This window comes from Lemur catta, chromosome 15, assembly GCF_020740605.2.
Source record: "Lemur catta isolate mLemCat1 chromosome 15, mLemCat1.pri, whole genome shotgun sequence".
NCBI lineage: Eukaryota > Metazoa > Chordata > Mammalia > Primates > Lemuridae > Lemur > Lemur catta.
The window spans coordinates 37,803,428-37,822,668 of NC_059142.1; the positions used below are offsets into that span (position 1 = coordinate 37,803,428).

Sequence of the window (19,241 nt, forward strand, 5' to 3'; positions counted from 1 at the left end):
AACCGGAACACATTATCCTTTATTTGCGTTTCTCAGAATACTGTACAAAGGGAGTAAAAATCCTATTCACACTTTGCTTAGAAAGATTTTGAGGTGAAAGTTCCCTATGATACATGGGGTGGGAGGTGGAGGGCCAGGAGACAGAAAACAGGGCGAGTGACCTCCCCTCCTCCTTCAGGCCCCTGGGTGAGGACACAGGTACCCACACCTTCTCAAAAGTCACACCACCCCTAGGCAGACTGGGGAGGGGAGAAGGCTCCTCTCCAGCCCGTGCTCAGGCTGCAGAGACGGAGCCCGCAGGCCACTCCTTGCTCCCTCCACTGCCCTGCTGGGCAGCAGTCCTACAGGACTCTCTAGTCCACCAGCCCCGCGTGGGGGTGGCCTGATAGCCCACCAGGTGCATGCCACACAAGAGGCCCTGCCTCGGTGCCAGTCTGCACGAGGAGGTTAGGGGGCGAGTGGTTGCAGAGGGCGGCACCATCCACCATTTCTGTCGCAGCTTCCCCACACCCGTCACACCACTGCAGGAGACAGTGCCAAACAGGACCTGTGCTTACGATGACTCGTGGGCCTCTTCCTCTCCTGTCCACTCCCTCACCCAGTCCAGGAGCTTCGAGCCCACGGCGGCCTCCCTTCCCTATTACCATCGCAGTTGTGGGTAAATTAACCCTCCAAGCCTGCTGCCCTCCCTGCCTGGCTGCCCTCCCCACCCGCATCCCAGAGCAGAGTCTACTTCTGTGCCCGCCCCCTCCCTTACACCAATCCTCTGCTGCTGTGTGACCCCATTCTTATAAGTCTCAACTCACTATCCCCCCCACCCCACTTCCCAACCTACACCAGGGCCAGGATGGCAGCAGCCCTGGCTGCCTCACCTCTGGGACCAGGCCATCCACACTCTTCCCCGCCTTCACGCTCCTCATCCTCCCCACTCCCAACCAGGACCCAGGATGGGCTGTAGGGAAGCCGCCGGAAGCCCGAGACTTGGATTAGGCAGCTCTCTACCCAGAGGGGTGAGGCCCTCACACACTTGCTTTCGTACATACAAGCACACGCTGCGTGCCATGCTAAGACTTAAGAATCAAAGCGGAACAGTCCAGAAGCTGTACCACCCCTCCACTCCCCTCGCAGGGGTTAAAGTGCTTTGGCTGCCTGCGGGTACACAAGTAAGCAGGGGTATTTCCCTGGCCTCCTGTCCCATGGTGGTCCATGCTCAGCCCAGGAACCCAGCCCATTCCATGACCACCCCCAGGGAGTCTCTATTCAAAAGGCAAAAGGAAAAGATTAAAAAAAAAAAAACAAATCAGAAGGGGTCAGAGCCCAGGGGGGCCCACCCCAACCCCACTACAGGCTACTCCAGGTTGGCTACTGGGGGAAGCGAGGGGGAAACTAGGCCCAGCGGCTCAACCCCCATCTCCGGCAGTGTCCAGAGGCTCCTTCCATCTCGGCATCCAGCGCAGGCCTCCCGCCCTCCCCCCGCCAGCCTGGGCAGGGGCGGGGGCTGCGCCTTCAGTACTTATTGATTCCAAAAATGCGGACTCCGTGCAGCTGGGGCAGCTTGGGGATAAGCACGCTCATCAAGGACACAGTGTTGAGGATGAAATGGATCTGGTCGTACTTAGTGTAGAAGCTGGTGAGGAAGTACCTGGGGGGAAGGTTGGAGAGAGATATAAAGCCTGTTTGGAGGACCCCTTCTTCCCTCACTTCCTGGGTGGGAGAGGCAGGTTCCTGACAGCTGAGCAGCTATGGGAGAGGTCCTCAGACCAGAAGATGATCTCCCAGGCTAAAGAGGCCCCTCCAGACCCAGTCCCCTGCTGTACCCCAGGCCTGCACCCCATCTCCCTAGCAGGAAGGAAGCTCCAATCAAGGAAAGGCAGGGCCAGGGAGGCCCAAGGCCTGAGCCCAGTGTAGGACCCAGGGACACTCCAACTTCCCTTCCTCTGTTCATCCCTATGTCAGGGGCCAGAGCTGGGGGGTGGGAAGGGGGGGGTTAATATGCCTGGCTGGGCCCCAGGGTCCCCCAGGACTTGCTCTGCCTGCTGGCGTCCTCCCGTAGCCCAGGCACTCACAGCACGATGGGTGTGATGGTCAAGAACTTCCGAGAGGCCGTAAACTGGACCCCATAGTCCATTTGCTCCCAGTGTGTTAGTAGCCTTGCCTTGCCCTGGTCCGGGGTCTCGAAGGGTGTCCCCTTCACTGTGTGCAGGAAGATGTACATGCCCTGGAGGAAGGGGTCTTTGTTAGAAGACACAAAAGGCAATAGGCCTCTAGCTCAGCTCCTCCACCCAGTCACAGACAGAAGTGGCTCCAGGTGATATGGAACCTCCCTCTGCCGGGCAGGCGGACATGGGCTGGTGGCCAGGATAGAGCAGCTGGGAGCCCGGAGGGGGAAGAACAAGGCAACCTCCTGTGGGGGACAGCAGGTCTGGCAGGAGAAGAGCACACAGTGAAGACAAGCTTCCCCCCCTTCCCCCGCAGCCCAATCGCAGCCCCCCTGTGCCAGCCGGGAGGAGGCAGGCTGATGGTAGGGACTAACCCTGCTGCCCACCGAAAGAGTGCAACGAAAGAGCGCAAGGCAGCAGGTGCTGAGGGAGCAGAGAGGACAGGAATGGAAGACAGTTGGAGGTCCTAACTTGGAAAGGGGCATTTCTGCACCAGGCTAGGCACTGAAGCCCTTTGCTCAGCTCTCAGTGGCCCATCTTCCATCCCCACAGCAACCCCGCCCCAGACACGGAAAAATCTGCAGATTTGATTCTTCTCATCAGTGTGTGCAGGGCTGGAAAGCAGAAGGAGGAGTAGGCAGAGAGATAAGAGCTGGACCCAGGCTCTGGCGACAGATGTTGTCAGTACGTCACTGTGACATCTGGCCCATGTCTGGCGGGGGCTCCTCCTGTCCCTCAGCCCCACATGGTCGGGGCAGGCAGCAGGCAGGCTCTCACCATGTTGTGGATGAGGTTGGTGAGGGTCCAGACGACAGGGACACTCACGAAGGGGATGCTCAGCAGCACGACATGGAGAAGCCCGATGGCCAGCACGTAGGAGAGCCAGATGCCGCGGCTGTTCATCACCCGCGTGTTGGGGTTCACCTCGCTGTGCGCTGTGCCCACATTCATCCTGCTGCCCCTCTCCGCTGTTCTGCAAACAAGCAGCATGGGTGAGATGGGTCACACCACTCTCCCTGCCCCCTCACACTTTCCAAGGCTTGCAGGGAGGCAGGCTCTGCTTTCCCTGAGAACTCCAGGCAGTCCTACTGCTTTGGATCTCAAGCATGGAGGCTGGAGAAAGTCCACGTGGCCTTAGCTCTATGCATTTCCTGCTGCTGGGCTGGGATAAACACCAGGCTGCCCCACACACCCTCCCGTCGGGACAGTGCCCCGGCAGTGCCTGGGAGGACAGGTCATCAAGAAGCATGCAGCCCCAGAGCAGAGAAGTCAACGTCCACCCCCAACTTATCCCCTGTGGCATTCCCACGAGGGCCCTCTTTCCACAAAGCCCAGGGAGAGGAGAAGAGACCTGCCCCCTATGAATTGTCCCTCAGCACAACCCCTGCTGCACTGTCTCACTGAGGGCCTAGTGTGGGACATCTCCCCCCTTTAAGTTCTTCCCATAAGGAGTAAAAGGACACAAGGCCTGTGGGCACAGGCAGCAGTGGATAAAATATTTTGGGGTGTTGCTTCCACCCACCTCCCCTAATTTTTTCAGTCCTGGATCTCCCCCAACCCTAACCCAGGGGACTAACAGGGTAGAAAGAGGGAGAGAAGAAGAAACGAGAAAACACACTAAGGACAACTTTTCCCCAGACCTGGAAGGCTCCCACACTTGGTCACAAACAATTCATCCAGATGTTTTATCCATTTGGCACCCGCTCAGGCTAAACCTTGTGATGCCACCCACTGTGCTGCCAAACCACCAGGGACTGTTTTGCCAGCAGAGGAGAGGCCAGGATAGAGAACACAGCCAATAGCTACAGCTCCCACAGATAGCTGGAACCCGTATCAACATACCCCTCCCAAGGGCACAAAGCTGTACCTGTGGCCTCCCTCCTGCCCCCTTTCTTCTCTGCCCTACCCGTCCTCACCTCAGCCTCCCTTCCCAGGCTGCTTCTGGGTGTAAGTCAGCACCAGGCCTTCCCCTGCCCAGCTCCAATGGCAGGAGCCCTGTGGCAGGAGGAACCAGGAGGGCTGTCCTGGATGCCCAGGAAACAACAGCGGCAGCAACCAAGACTGGGCAGAGGGAGGCAGAGAAGGGAGGGAAGAGAATGATCTGCCCCTTGTCCATCGCTTGGCTGTCCCCAGATCCCCGAGGTCCCTGTGAGCAGGAGAAGGTGGGAACAGATGGCACCTATCTGAAGTAGGGTCCTGCCTGCTAAAGACCCTAAAGTCATCACTAAGGTAACAGCCCCATCTTTCCTGGGAAAGAAAGAAGTCCCAGATGGAGATATTCTAGAAGTGCCCAGCCAGCCACCTCCATCATCCCACTACAGCCAACACCCTCAGACTCAGATGTTATCTGCCTCTGACTAGGGGCCTAGCCAAGTCTGCATAGGAGCCAGAATCCTCAGGAGTCAGTTCCTTACTTCCAGGAAAACAGGAGCAAGTGTCCTCTTTTCAGACAGCTCCGAGCTTAGGGACCTCAGAAGATCTGTGACCCACAACACAGCATCCCAACAAGCAGACATTGGTGAAGCGGCATGGGGTACTCCCTGGCTGAAGGGATACTCCAGGGGCCCATCGGCCCAGCCCAACAGCCTGGATAATCGGGCCTAACAGAAACCCAAGGAACTGGAAAACCAGAGCTGGCTCAGTTGTTTACCTTCCCAGGGCCTTGGGGCTTCAGTTACCCTAACACAGCCCCTGGGACACCTACTATGCAAAGCTTCCACTGTGGGAGGAGGGGGAGTGTCTGGCTGCCAAGTGAGGGCTCTGAAGGACTTGACTTACCACCGTCTAAGGAGAGGGAAAGAGCTGCCCACGTGTGACCAGAAACTGCTGCCCCACCCCCTCTCTATAACCCAGACCTACAGGGGTGTAGGTGTCGAAAGACCTCTAGCCCTTCCTAGTATTTTGTCCAGGAGCGCCAAGAGCCTTGTTGAATCCCAGATCACAAGACCCTACACCCACTTCTGGCTTTAACAGGGCATCCAACAAAGCTTGATGAGCCTAGGAGGGACCTGGACCAGGTCCCAGCTGACACACTGTGAAGCTTCTTCCTGAAGTTTGAACACTACGTGCCCTGAGAGCAGAAAACCCCAGGAAACTTCTCATAAAGACGGAAGAGACCAACAAACTAAGAAAAAGAGTGGCAGTCAGGAAACAATGTTGAGACTTTCATGTTGCTATGGGCACACATCACTTTCACTAGCAAAACAATCAGTTGACCCCTCTCCTAGATGGGGAGAAATAGGGAGAGGAGGCTGGCAGTAGGTCTGCAGCAGCTGAGGCCGAAAAGTTCTGCTGAAATAGCTGGCAGGTGGCTGCCAGTGCCAGCCCCTGGTGTGGTTTCATAACCTGCCTCAGACCAGAGCCTGCACCAACTCTGTTCTGTTAACCACTTTTTTGCAGGTAGTTCTTTCCCCGTTCTTTCCTCCCCTCCCCCTTGGCTCCAGCCAGTATTTCAGACACTCAAGCCAAGGCCAGAGCACGCCCCAAAGCAGCCACCAGGTGGGCCCTTCCCAGTCCTTCCCCCAGGTTAAGGGCAGCCCTTTAAACAGCAAACCTCCTGCTTTCTGGGTGAAGACCACAAACATCCAGATGTGGATGGGGTCCCCAACGGAGAGTCCGTGGCACAGCACGCCACAATGCCATTTCCATTCTGCCCACCCTACAACGTGCAGGACAACAGCTGCTCACCTCTCCGCTCCGGGCCAGCCTTCCGACTCGGGAAGGCGGTGAGAGCAGAAAGTGAGTACCGAGGCTAACCCTCACTAATCCGGAGAGAGGGAGGAGCGAGGAGGCGGAGTCCTCACTGTTGTTGGGGTTTTCTGAGTAAGACCTCCGGCCGGGGGTGGGGGGAAGGGCTCCCGCTCTGCTCTCCAGCCTGGAAACTAGTACTTGGAGCCTGGCCGGGGCCGGGACCTCACCCCCATCTTCACGCGTTCACCCAGCTCTGGAGGCTGCCAAACCTTTATCCCCGAAGTCCAGACGTTCCCTGCCTCCCACCCCCAGCCGAGCTCCTCCTTGACGTCCACCCCCGGCCTCCCGCTCCCACTCTCCTCTTTAGTCACGTCTTCAGCTAATGCACCCCCTCGACTGATGCACCCCCTCCACCCCCAGTCACTCTGCCCTGGTCTCCTCCAGCCCGGGGCGCCTCCCCAACAGCCCCCACCTTCTCTCCCGCCCCCCCCCCAGCCCCGGGGACCTCCCGGTTCCGGCACCCTGAGGACGCCCGTCCGGACTCACCGTGTGGGGCCGGAGGTCGAGGGCCCGGGAGGGGTGCCCGGGAGCCGGGGGCCGCTGCTGCTCCAGCAGCTGTAACAACCCGCGGCGGCAGCCTCCCCGCTGGCAGCTCCGGCCGAATCAGCGCCCCACCCCCGTTACGCCACCGCCTTGCGCCGGCCCGTCCGGTGCCTCCTGGGAGTTGTAGTTTCTCCCCTGCCTCAGCAGCGGCCCGCCCGGCGCCTGCTGGGAGTTGTAGTTTTCCGCCGGGCTCCGCCCCTGGCGTCTCTGGGGCCGCACGGACGGGCGAACGTTTAGTTGTGACGCGTAACAATTCCAGGTTTTGCATCTGTGCCCTTCACGTGTGGTTTACTCTTTCCCCGATTTTGCAGATGAAGAAACTCGGACTTTTAAAGTAACTTGCCGTAGGTCCCTGCTGGGTCCCAGCCTGGACCAGAATCCAGATATTCTGACCCCAAGTGCAGGTTTTTTCCACTGCACCTTGCGCCTCCGCCCTGGCCTCAGATTGACTCCTTCAGAAACAGACTAGCTCGGCCCTTTGCCCTACTGGGCCCCCTTGGGAGCTGGCTTTTCGAGACATTGGCTGAGGTGAGGGGCTAGAGGGCAGAGGAGGGAGCCTACCTACTGCTTCTCAGTTACACTTGGCCCAAGATGGCCTGGACCAGGCCACGTCCTCGGCCTCCTCACGTCAGACGTCAGAAAAGGCCATGTGTGGTAAAAAGACTCTGTAATGAATAGTAAGGAACCTAGTTTCTGTCTCAGGTCAGCTTGTGTGGCTTTGGGTGGGAGGCTCCAGTCTGCAATTTTCACATTTGCATTATCTAAAGGCAAGGGCACAGATTTTACTGCCAGGTAGATACAATGTAGGCACTCCTTTGTTGGCAGTGTGACCCTGGACAAATTACATACCTTGGCCTTTTTTTTTTTTTTTTTTTAAGAAACAGTCTCACTCTGTCGCCGGGGCTAGAATGCAGTGACATGATCCTAGCTCACTGCAACCTCAAACTCCTGGGCTCAAGCAATCCTCCTGCCTCAGCCTCCCAAGTAGCTGGGACCACTGGTGCGCAGCATCATGCCTGGCTAATTTTTCTATTTTTAGTAGAGACGGTGTCTCCCTCTTGCTCAGGCTGGTCTCCAACTCCTGAGATCAAGCAATCCTCCTGCCTCAGCCTCCCAGAGTGCTAGAATTACTGGTGTGAGCCAGTGTGCCTGGCCCCTTACCTTGGTCTTAATTTCCAGTTCTACACCTGTGAAACCCTACCTCCAAGATTGCACAAATTCAAAAGAATGTATGTAAAGCACCTGTTGCATTGTAGGAAGCTATTAGTTATTGTACGAGGTTGAACTAAATGGCTCTTGAGGTGTCCTGGGTCACTCCCGCTTTCCATGTCACCAAGAGGGCCTTGTCTGTGTAGTTTCCACTCCCCCACCCAGCTTCTAAGTCCACTCTATGCATGGTAGGGCTGGAGTAGCAGGATCAGATGATGTCGTGGCATCCCAACCTGACTGGCTGTAAAGGCACCCTGAACTGAATGTGAGGGGACAGGAAAGAAAAGCTGGCTCAGGGAAACTGGGGAGCACTTCCCTCAGACCTCACACACCCCTCCCCAGGGGCTGACAGGAAACAGTTGTCACAAAGCTAGAGTGGGACCCCCAGAGGCACCTAGTGGGTACCAGGCAGCTGTGTATTTGAACTACCCAGAGTAGGAGGACAGGTAGCTTCTCAAATATTCTCAGGGACAGTGGCCCAAGAGGGCTCATCCCAAGATCTAAATAATCACCCCAGAGTCTGAAATAGTTCTACCTTGTGCCCTATAGAAGTTTCTCCTGGTTCGTGGAGGCCCCTTTCCTTCTAGACAACCTTCTGCAGACATAAGCAAGCAACTGAGTGTTGTCCTTCTCACAGAAACCTCCCCAGCATTGAGGCAAGAAAGATGTCTCTATTTTTTCCAAAGTGAGACTACTTGCCTTTAATTTTTCTCTGGGATTCTTTCAGTCTCCTATCGAGCTGTGTCGTTGCCAGTTTCCTCCTATCTCTACAAAGTTCGGTGACCCAGACTGGATCCACATCTCAAATAAGGTTCTGACTAATGCAGAGTCTAACAGAAAGATTACTGGACATGTCACATCCTATTAATAACTCCTGTTATCCAGATTCACAATGGGAATGAACAGAGTTCTGACTCACTCTAGGTTTGTGTAAATTGCAGATCACATTTTGCTTTATTTAGCCTGTCTCTGTCATCATCTTTCTCCTTCTCTAACTCTTTGCCCTCATAATTACCATGTCTTCACCAGACATCCTCCAGCGGTGAGTAGGCCTGAGCGCTGTTCAGAATGAGTGACAGCACTGTTATGTGGTGCTGGGTGACACACAACCCCTTGGACAAACAATTGACACCATGTGCCAAGAAGCTGAAAAATTGTTCTTGCCTCAGAGCCATGATTACACTTCTGGTAGCACATTCTAAGGAAGTCATCCCGTGTACAGGAAAAGCCGCCACATGCGAGGATATTCATTCCAGCAATATTTATAGTAGTGGAAAACCGAAAGCAACTTCAATGCCCAAGAAAAAAATTCTGGTACATCCACTGGATGGAATAGTACAAAAGCCATTTAGTATATGGTTGCAAAAACTATGTGGCAGTAGGGGAAAGGTTTGCAAAGTTATATGAAAAGAGGAGGATAAAAAAGAGCATAAGGATTCCCCAGGGAGGTAGTCAGCAAAATCTAGAATGAGGGAATCTAGGACAAACATCAAATTCCCTTAACAAATAAAATTTGTAGGGAAAAAAAAGACAGAAAGAGACTTTTAAATTAAAATATATTAAGTGATATATCAACCAAAAGCCTTATTTGGATCCTGATTCAAGCAAACCTACTTTAAAAGAAAAAAAAAAGATTTTATTAAATTGCTTGGAAAATTTGAATACTGCCCAGGTATTTGATGATATTAAGCAATTATAAATTTTAAGGCATGATATAGTATTGTGGTAAGGTTGGATTCTGTTAATTAAAAAACCTTCCTTTTAGAGATATATGCTAAAATATTTGTGAGAGCCAGGCGAGGTGGCTCACACCTGTAATCCTAGCACTCTGGGAGGCAGAGGCAGGAGGATCGTTTGAGCTCAGGAGTTCAAAACCAGCCTGAACAAGAGTGAGACCCCATGTCTACTAAAAATAGAAAAATTAGCTGAGTATGGTGGTGCACACTTGTAGTCCCAGCTGCCCGGGAGACTGAGGCAGAAGGATTGCTTGAGCCCAGGTCTTTGAGGTTGCTGTGAGCTAGGCTGACGCCACGGCACTCACTCTAGCCCAGGCAACAGAGGGAGACTCTGTCTCAAAAAAAAAAAAAAAAAAAAATTGTGGATGAAATGATACAATGACTGGATTTCCTTCAAATATTCTGGGCTGGGGACATGGGGAAATTATAAAAATAAGATGGGTCATGAGGTGATAATTATTAAAGCTGGGTAATGAGGACATGAAGTTCCTTATATTATTTTCTCTACTTTTTTATGTTTGAAATTTTTCATAACAAAAAGTTTTTCTAAACCTGTACATCCATTAACGATTAAGATAAGCAAAAATAGAGCATCACTGGGAAGTTTGTGGCACAAATTGCCAGGGTTCAACTCCCAGCTCCTCTCATTACCAGCTGTGTGACCTTAGACAAGTCACTGAACCTCTCTGTGCTTCAGTTACCTGATTTCTAAATGGAGATGATGATGATCATAATAATACCCACCCCACGTTGTGAAGATTAAATGGGTCAATAAATGTGAAACACTTGAGACAATTCCTGGCACATAGTTAAGTGCTCTGTGTGTGTTGCCTTTTATTCATTCATTCCTCATTTGAATGATATTTGAGCATCTACTAGGCTATGGAGATTCAATAAAATAAAAACAGACTTTGTATCAGGTTGGAGGGATTCAGGGTGATCATTTTCATTCTCTAATTTCAAACTTTGTGTAATGTGATATTATTTAATACTTTTAAATGTTTTCTATTTTGAAGGATGGCATCGCTGAAAAAAAATGAAATAAAATTTTTATGAATGTGTTTTCAAAACAAAGTGAGCCTCTGTTATAGGCTCTCCCTGCCCTCTGGGAGCTCCTTAGTCTGCTGAGATAGACACATTCCCCAGCCTTGGGGTGTTTCCATGTGGTGAGGCCTCTGCTTGGCTGAGATAGCAAACACGGGCAGGGTGATAAACAGGGAACACATTCCCTGGGTGAGGGCAGTATGGAGAAGGAGGAGGGGCAAGCCCCTTGCCCAGAAGGATGCCTGGGGGAGAGAATGCCACCCTCCGCCCCTACTATTCTCTGCTCCTTCCCTCATCCCCCCGACCCTGCTTCCTAAGCGTTGAGTCACACTCAAAGCAAGTGCAAGGAAGGAAAGAGCTGCTTATTTCACTGACAGTTGGTTTTTGTTTTTGTTCGTGTGGGGACACCCCAGGCACGTGGTGGGGAGGGGACAGAGGATGAGAGGGCGGATGTTAAACAGACAAAGGAGCACTGAGTGAACCTCCTGAGAACTAGGAGCGGGTGGGAGGCCAGGAAAGGGTGTTGTGTCTGGCAGCATCGCCAGTGGGCACTCCGTCCCGCCTCCCTCGCCCAGTCCCATGGTTGGCTATTTTGGGCTGCGGAGAGAAAGGGCTGAGCCAGCCAGGAGCCCATGCCTGGGAACCAGAACCTCCCTTCCTCTGGCAACCCAGGGCAGGCTGCTACTTTAGGAACCCCCCAATCTGCATATTCCTTGATATGGACAATTGACGTTCTCTGCCAGGAATAAAAGCAGTTTAGAAAGCTGAAAATATTACAGACCAAAAGGGCAATGGATGTAAGAACAGCAGCTTCAAGACAAGACCCCCTGGCTTCCTTCCAGTTGAGTTTCTGTTCCTAGCCTCACCTATCTGGACATTCTGGGTGGCCACTGCCCCCAGATCACCTTCTTCTTGGCCAAGGCCAGCTCCTCCTTTAGGAGTAGCACAGCAAAGATCATTAAGTGTTTGCTGTGTTCCAGACACTGGGCAAAGGGCTTTATGTGTGACTCTTACAGATCCACTTCTCCTGCTAAGCTGCTTGGCTTGTTCCATGTCTTGTTCACATTTGCAGTTCCTACCCAGAGCAGATTCTCAATGAATGTTAGCTGAAGTATGTACCTGAACCACATATCCCAGACCACAGCCACATGATCTACTCGCCATTCTCAGAACACACCGTGCTCGCTCTCTTGTGCTTGTCTCAGCCTACAATGCTTTTCTTCCTACCCTCTGCCATCTGGTAGACTCCTGTTCATCCTTAAGGCCTAGCTCACCTGTTCCCTTCTCTGTGAAGCCCTCCCCATGTCCAGGCACAGTCCACTGCTTCATCCTCCAGGCTCCTCTGACCCCTGCAAACACGTCAGCTCCAGCCCAACCCTAGGCTATCAGGTGGCTGAATGTGTGCACACACCAGTCCTCCCCCATTGCCCAAGAGATTGATTGATTGATTGATTGATTGATTTAAGAGATAGGGTCTCGCTCTGTAGCCCAGGCTGAGTGATCATAGCTCACTGCAAACTCGTATCTCCTGGGTTCAAGCTATCCTCCCACCTCAGCCTCCCAAAGTGCTGGGATTACAGGCATGAGCCACTGTGCCCAGCCTGAGATATTTAATTCTCTATGCATCCCCAATGCCTAAGAGGCTGTGGTACACCGTAGGTGCTCAGATGTGTGTTATGAATGAGAGAGTACATGCAAGGATGGGAGCATGAGGTGTATACACCCTTTGCCCTTTTCCACAAGGAACAAGAATAGCAGAGGCCTTTGCTGCCCTCCTCCCGAAACTGCCCAGTATCCTGGCATTAGATGGGTGTCTGGCTGACGTGACAGATAAAGCAGCTCCCCCCTCCTTTCCTTTCAGTTATCCCCCAACCCAGGCTGGCCCTGGGGGTCTCCAGCAACAGGGAGGAAAGGGCCTGAGGGCCTGCTGAACTTCTTTCCCCTGAGGTCACATCTTTGGGATATGTCGTTAATACCCCGTGAAGGGAAGAGCTATGACTCAGCCTGCCAAGGGTGGGGGTCTGAGAGGCTTATGTCCTGGGCCCTGAACTTGGGAGCTAGGGCCCTGCCATGCTAAGCCTCTCCCCTGCCCCACCATCATAGACACCTTGGGATCAGCCTAGAAGGGATCTCAGGGACTGTGAGTTCCAGAGCACTGAAGGCCCAAGGGAATTAGGGAAGGAGGTGGTGGCACAAATGTCTGATGGTGTCGGGCCTGGCCCAAGGGTTTTCCCACGCACTTCGCAGGCCACAGCAAAGTATGGACACCCCAGTTGTGGCTCTTCCAGTCCCATGCACGGCATCCACTAAGGCCCTTGTCATGTCACACCTGGACTGTCACCATAACTGGTTTTCCTTCCACCAATACGTCCTCCACACAACCAACAGAGTGATCCAAATACCAAATCTAATTTTCAAACCCTCAGACACTGAATCAAGTCCCGATTCTAACGTGGTAAGCAGGCCCACAAGACCTGGTCCCTTTTCGCTTCTTTAGCCCTAGGCTTTGCCGGCACCCCCACCATCCACTTTGTGGTCTAGAAGCCGAGCTGTTTCATGCTTCCTTGCTCTTGCACACACTCTTTCTCCTCCTGATGCACCCTGCCTGGAAGGCCCAGCTCAAATGTCACCCCTTGGTGAAGCCTTCCCTGAAACCCTGAAAAGTTAGTGTACTAGTTAAGAATGCTCACAACTTGAAAGTACCAGAAAGCCCAAATAGAGTAATGATTCTTCTTACCCTAGGTTGCCAGTAGACTCACCTAAGAAGCTTTTTAAAATTCCTGTCACTGGACACATCCCAGATCAGCTCAGTCAGAATCTCTGTGGGGGGACCCACGCATCAGTAGTTTTCAAAGCTGCCTACATTCTAATGTGAAACCAGGTGGAGAACCACTGAAATCGGGGTTTATCTGTCTCACATAATGAATCTAGAGGTAGGAGGTTGCTGGTGTTGGTTGAGTGACTCAGTGACCTCCAGACCAATGTCTCTTCACTTTTCTTTTCTGCTTTTTAGCCTCGTGGTCACAAGATGGCTACAGTTGACCCTTTCATGTTCAAAGCAGGGAGAAGGTGGTAGGGGGAAGAGCAGGGCCCAGCCCCATCCAACGAGCAAATCAAAGACTGTCCCAGAAACCCCTTCCACAAACATCCACTTAGATGTCATTGACCAGAACTGGGCCACCCTGAGCTGCAAAGTTTGGAAACATGGGCAACAGGATTTCTGATGGGCTGAGAGGGCCAATCAGGTTCAATCATCAAGTACATCGCTACTCCCAGAGCCGTGTGTGTTATCCGAAGGAGGTCCGGAACGGCTACTGAGTAGGCAGCCAGCAGGTTCTGCCACGTTACTCACTCTCCTTCTGTGCTTCAAAGCTCCTGGTGCAAACGCCAGGTAGGGCAGACACCACATTAATGCATGGTGAAGACATGTGTTAACATGTCTTTGTCTCCCTCCAGACGGACAGTTCTCAACTTAGGCTGCACATTAGAAATACCTGGGGAGCTTCTGAAAGATACCAGTGCCCAGACCCCTTGCACAGAGATTTCAATTTAATTGGCCCAGATGAAGCCCCGGCATAACTAGTTCTTAAAAGCTCCCCAAGTGAGTCTAACCTGCAGGCTGAGTTTTGAGAACCCCTGCTGCACACCCGCCACCTTAAGAACAGCATCTGTAGTCCCTTTGACTAACACAGAACTTGGAACACAGGGCTCACAGGAAATCCTCACTGGTAAAGGAGCCAGTGATTGAATGGCAGAGAAGAATTTCTGCTCCAAGCCTGTCACTCCCCAGCCTGCAGTGTGCACTGTCCTACCCGTGGTTCCTGCCTCCCTCAGATCTCCCTTCTTTGCTGAGTCTTGCACTTAATAAGCCTCCCTTAATTAACCACGTGCACAGCCCCCGATGGCTCACATACGTGCACAGACTGCCTGCCGCTCCCGCAGCAGCCGTGCCGCATAGCCCGGTCCCACTCTTTCCTGGAAGCTGCCCTCATGTGAGGCAGTAACTCTTCTTCGAGAGTCAGGCTTAACTCTTCTCCCTTAGCTAAACCTCCTGCCTGGTGTGAGAGGGGAGCAGGGGGAGGGGAGGGTGCCACGAGCTTTCTATCCCTCAGCCACCATCCCGAGAGGGACACCCAAGTCTCCAGTGGCAGAGCGCCCGGCCCAACTAACCAGCAACACACAGAAAATGTTTGCTTCTCCTGCCCAAGCGTAGAAAATTTCATCTTATCCGATTCCTGGGACGAACATGAGTCTATGAAATGCCTGTGCTGACATCACAGGAGTGAGGCAGTGGTGAGTACATCCTCAGAGATGGTATCATCTGGTATCTGCTTCTGGCCCCATCTCACTTCTGAAACTGCTCGTTCAAAGGTAACCTACTGGGGAGGGGGCCAGGCCGCCCCTCCCACGGTGCAACGGCTCCCCCACCCACTCCTCGCTAAAAAGCAAAAAAAAAAAGTAACCTACAGGGCAGCCTCATGGGCATGTGGCCTGCATCATTGCAGAGACTTCTCGCCCTGTGCTCGGGAGGGCTGTGTATTTGTTTTTATACCCTGCTGTCATCATCTTGCAATTCTTAACAGTTTTTGAACAAGGAGCCCCACATTTTCATTTTGTGCTGGGCTGTTCAATTATGTGTCCAGTCCTGGTCACCCACAGTCTCTTATAAAATCCAGCACGGTTTTCCTTCTCAGAAAGGTCTCCACGGCATATGACCTCATCCTCCTTTGTGCAAGTCTCTCCTCTCTAGTCTTTGTGACACCCACTTTCCTGTTCTCTTGCACCTCTTGACCTAGCAGGAGGGTCCCCGGGTTCCGTACAGTACTGTGAGCATCATCAGGGCTCACAAGGCAAGGATTCGGGCACTGGCAAGTGTGGCGTGCAGGTAGGACAGGTGCCAGCAGGCAGTGGGGAGTGGTTGGACAAGGAGTCAGGAAACTGGGCTCTGATCTTGGTAGGGACACTGGCCCACTGTGTAACTCTGGTCACATTCTGGGCCTCAGTTTACCTATCTACAAATTAAGAGGGTTAAACTGGATGGTCCCTTCCTTTGAGGGGACCATCTGTCAATCATTGAGGCTCTAAACCCCAGCACCAGGAGACGGTGTGGGTAGGTTGGTTCTGCAGGAGGTTAGGCTATGGGATGGCCAAGGCAGCAGATGTGGTTGGACCTCAAGGTCAAGGGAATTACAGAGGATAAGCCATCATGAGCTAAGGAATTAGATGGATCAGGCTAGGTGCATTGGCTCATATCTATAATCCCAGCAATTTGGGAGGCTGAGGTGGGAGGATTGCTTCAGACCAGGAGATTAAGACCAGCCTGGGCAACATAGTGAGACCCTATCTCTTCAAAAAACATTTAAAACTTAGGCCAGGCATGGTGGCTCACGCCTGTAATCCCAGCACTCTGAGAGGCCGAGGTGGGAGGATCGCTCAAAGTCAGGAGTTTGAGACCAGCCTGAGCAAGAACGAGACCCTGTCTCTACTGAAGAAATAGAAAGAAATTAGCTGGACAACTAAAAATATATAGAAAAAACTAGCCGAGCATGGTGGCACATGCTTGTAGTCCCAGCTACTTGGGAGGCTAAGGCAGAAGGATTGCTTGAGCCCAGGAGTTTGAGGTTGCTGTGAGCTAGGCTGATGCCACTGTACTTTCACCTGGGCAACAGAGCGAGACTCTGTCTCAAAAAAAAAAAAAAAAAAAAATTAAAAATTAGCCAGGCATGGTGGTGTGCACCTTGTAGTCCCAGCTACTCTGAAGGCTGAGGAGCCCAGGAATTTGAGGTTGCAGTGAGCTATAATCGGGCCACTGCACTCCAGCCTGTGGGACAGAGTGAGAACTTGTCTCAGAAATAAAAGCGGGGGTGGGAGGAGGGGATTAGATGGATCCACGTGGATATTCACATTCATGATCCCTTGTCACCCCTGCCCCTGCAGAGCACAGGAGAGGAGGTGGAGAGGAAAAGCCTGGCCTAGCTACTGAAATCACAGAGGAAGTTCTGCAGTGTGTTCTGGAAGACAGTAGCATAAAAACTAGCATTTGTGCAGCACTTCACAAAGCACCTTCATGTCCTCTCAAGCATGAAGCAGTGTTCTCACTTGCTAAGACACCAGGGACCAGTGGGTGAAGTGACACACCCAAAGTCAAAGACAAATCTCATCTTCTGGCTTCAAATCCTTCCTTCCCACCACCCAGTGAAATTAGGAGAGGCGGCGTGGGCTGTGAAGACGGTTGGGATCTGGAGGCCCTGGGCAGGTCCAAGCCCTCTTTGGTTCCTGGCATGAAGAGGAGTTCAAAGTGCCAACTTGGGAGCCAAGGGCTCCAGCAAATTGAGAAAACTGGAGCCAGTTCCAACCCAGAGCACAAAATCAGCTGGAAAACTCATAGGCGACCCTATCAGACTTGAGGCACCTCAAAGAACCCCTTCCAACTCTTAGAGGGGCCACAACCCAGCACGGGAGAAAACTGAAATGGAGCCACAGCGTCCCCCGGCAGGCAGGAGGGTTGGGCACGGTAGGAGCCAGGAGATGAGGCCTCAGAGAGGCATTTTCCAAGGAAAAGGCTGAGAGAAGTTGGCTCACCAGGGAAGAAGGTGCCACAGGACACGGTAGGAGGGCAGAGGAGAGTAGGGGGAGGGAGGGAGGTGGGGATACAGGTTGCTGGAGGCAATGAATGTACAACAGGGCCCACCCAATTCTGTCCCCCAGGCCTGCCACCTGGGGATTCTTCTGCCCAGTCAGGCTCTGGGCAAGGAGGAAGGTTCTGGAAGGCAGAGTCCCAGCCCCAGCGGGAAGAGGGGTGATGGAAGGTGACAACATCAAGGCCTTGCGAGGGGAGGCCGGGGCAGGGAATGGAAATGGGGCCTGGTCTCCTCTGATGGCAGAGTTCATCAGGGTCCAGGATCTGCCTCCTCTTGGCATCACCCAGCCAAGCCATGGCTCAGGTATCTGACACCTGGGCCCCGAGTCACATGCCAGGAAACCCAACACTCTTGGGCCCCAGCCCCCAACTTCCCACAGCTACAGCAAACAGGGCTTCTGGAGGAGGAAGCGGGTCTCCAGAGCTGAGCAGCAGGGAGGCTACTTCCGGGGAGAGGGCAGCAGCCAGGAGAAGGCTCTGCCACCAACAGGGGTGAGAGACTGGGAGGAGGAGGGAGAGGGAGGGGGAGGGCCAGCAGGGCAGAAGGGACAGAACTGGGGCAGGCAGAGGGGTGGGTGCTCCCAGAAAAGAGGTTGATGGGCTTAGAAGGCAGCGCCAGAAGCACATCTTACCTAATCATCTAGCCTAGCTGGACGCCCTGAAATCCAATCCCGGATCTGTCCCCCTTCTCTCCAGCACACTAGTGCCAGCCAGACCTGCGGGTGCCTCCCTGGCCCACCTGGCAGCCACCCAAATAGCTAGGGGAAGGACTTTACCCCAGCAAGAGAAATCAATATGTGGGCAGAGGCAGCAATTTAGAAACCCCCAGACCCAGAATGACCAACAGGGCCTTGGACCAAGAACCCTCAGAAATCGGCCTTCTGGAATCAATAAACCCTATGAGCCTCAGGCCCAGGGGATTCTTTTCCCAAAGGGCCCTATTGAGGAGCCCTAGATCAAAAGAGACCCCCAAGGAGGAAGTAAGAAAGTCACCCAGATCTGAGAGAACCCCCAAAAGAGTTACCTCGGACAGAGAGAGCTGGCAGAGGGGTGGAATTCTCTTCACTCACTCTTCCTCTATGTGGTCTTTTCTTCCCCAGATCCTACTCCACTCCAGGACTATGCCAATCTGTGGCCATGCTCCCACCAGCCAGTCACCTCCTGTCCCTCCTGCTGGTGATAGGCACAGGTGGTACCGTGCCCAGCCCCCGGGTGCCTCCCCGGGGCTGCTACGTGGCGGAGGAAGACGGTGAGCGGACATTCCGCTGCAGCCAGGCGGGCCTGAGCGCTGTGCCCACCGGCATCCCCAACGACACCCGCAAGCTCTACCTGGATGCCAACCAGCTGGCATCAGTGCCAGCTGGTGCCTTCCAGCACCTGCCTGTCCTGGAGGAGCTGGATCTGTCCCATAACGCCCTTGCCCACCTCTCGGGGGCTGCTTTCCAGGGCCTGGCGGGCACTCTGCGCCACCTCGACCTCTCTGCCAACCAGCTGGCCTCAGTGCCCGTGGAGGCCTTCGTGGGGCTGCAGATCCAAGTGAACCTGTCTGCCAACCCGTGGCACTGCGACTGTGCCCTCCAGGAGGTGCTCAGGCAGGTGAGGCTGGCGCCGGGCACCGGGACAGGCATCGTGTGTGGCCCAGGAGCGCGCCCAGACCTCGTGGGGCAGGAGTTCCTGCTGCTGGCCCGGGAGGAAGAGCTGTGTGGGGTGGGGCGGGGTGGGGCCCGGAGGGGCACAGACGTGGCCCTGCTGGTCACCATGGGGGGCTGGCTGACGCTGGTGGTGGCTTATCTGGTTCACTACGTGTGGCAGAACCGGGATGAGACCCGGCGCTCCCTCAAGCAGGGCCCCGTGCTGCCCGTGCGCGCCACCCTCAGCACAGTGGAGGTGTCCTCCACCCTGAGCACGGTGGTCTGACGAGGGTGCGCCCCACCCTCCTACCCCATGCCGTTCCTTTCCTCTGCCCCCTCCCTCTGGCCCCCTGCAGCCCCGCCCCGCCCTCCCTGTCTCCCCTGAATACCTGCTCTCTCTGTCTCTCAACCAACACCATCTTTCGTACCTGGAGTTTTCGGTGTCTTTCCTGTGCCTGGATTGTGCTAGACTCAGAAAACCCAAAGCTCTGGAGTCCAAAGTCACGGGCGGCTGGGGTGGGCGTGCAGG

The 19,241-nt window shown here is 53.9% G+C and overlaps 2 protein-coding genes across 5 annotated transcripts; one reads left to right on the plus strand and one right to left on the minus strand.

The window, feature by feature from the left end:
- ORMDL3 (ORMDL sphingolipid biosynthesis regulator 3) lies at positions 1–6,525 on the minus strand. 4 transcript variants are annotated; one of them, XM_045526401.1, is made up of 4 exons: positions 6,396–6,525; positions 2,937–3,127; positions 2,067–2,218; positions 1–1,642 (listed from the first exon to the last, which is right to left on the minus strand). In XM_045526401.1, exons 2-4 carry the CDS (start codon positions 3,108–3,110, stop codon positions 1,507–1,509), a joined length of 462 nt encoding a protein of 153 aa, XP_045382357.1. In that variant the 5' UTR covers positions 3,111–3,127; positions 6,396–6,525; the 3' UTR covers positions 1–1,506. The 4 variants fall into 4 exon arrangements, with proteins under 4 accessions (XP_045382357.1, XP_045382354.1, XP_045382356.1 ...); XM_045526398.1 differs by having other exon boundaries at positions 2,937–3,132; positions 6,396–6,524; XM_045526400.1 differs by lacking the exon at positions 6,396–6,525 and adding an exon at positions 5,847–5,867.
- An 8,627-nt stretch (positions 6,526–15,152) lies between these two features.
- Positions 15,153–18,998, plus strand: LRRC3C (leucine rich repeat containing 3C). The gene is made up of 2 exons (XM_045527012.1): positions 15,153–15,172; positions 18,182–18,998. The coding sequence occupies exons 1-2, from the start codon at positions 15,153–15,155 to the stop codon at positions 18,996–18,998; spliced, it is 837 nt and encodes a 278-aa protein (XP_045382968.1).
- Positions 18,999–19,241: the final 243 nt, after the last annotated feature.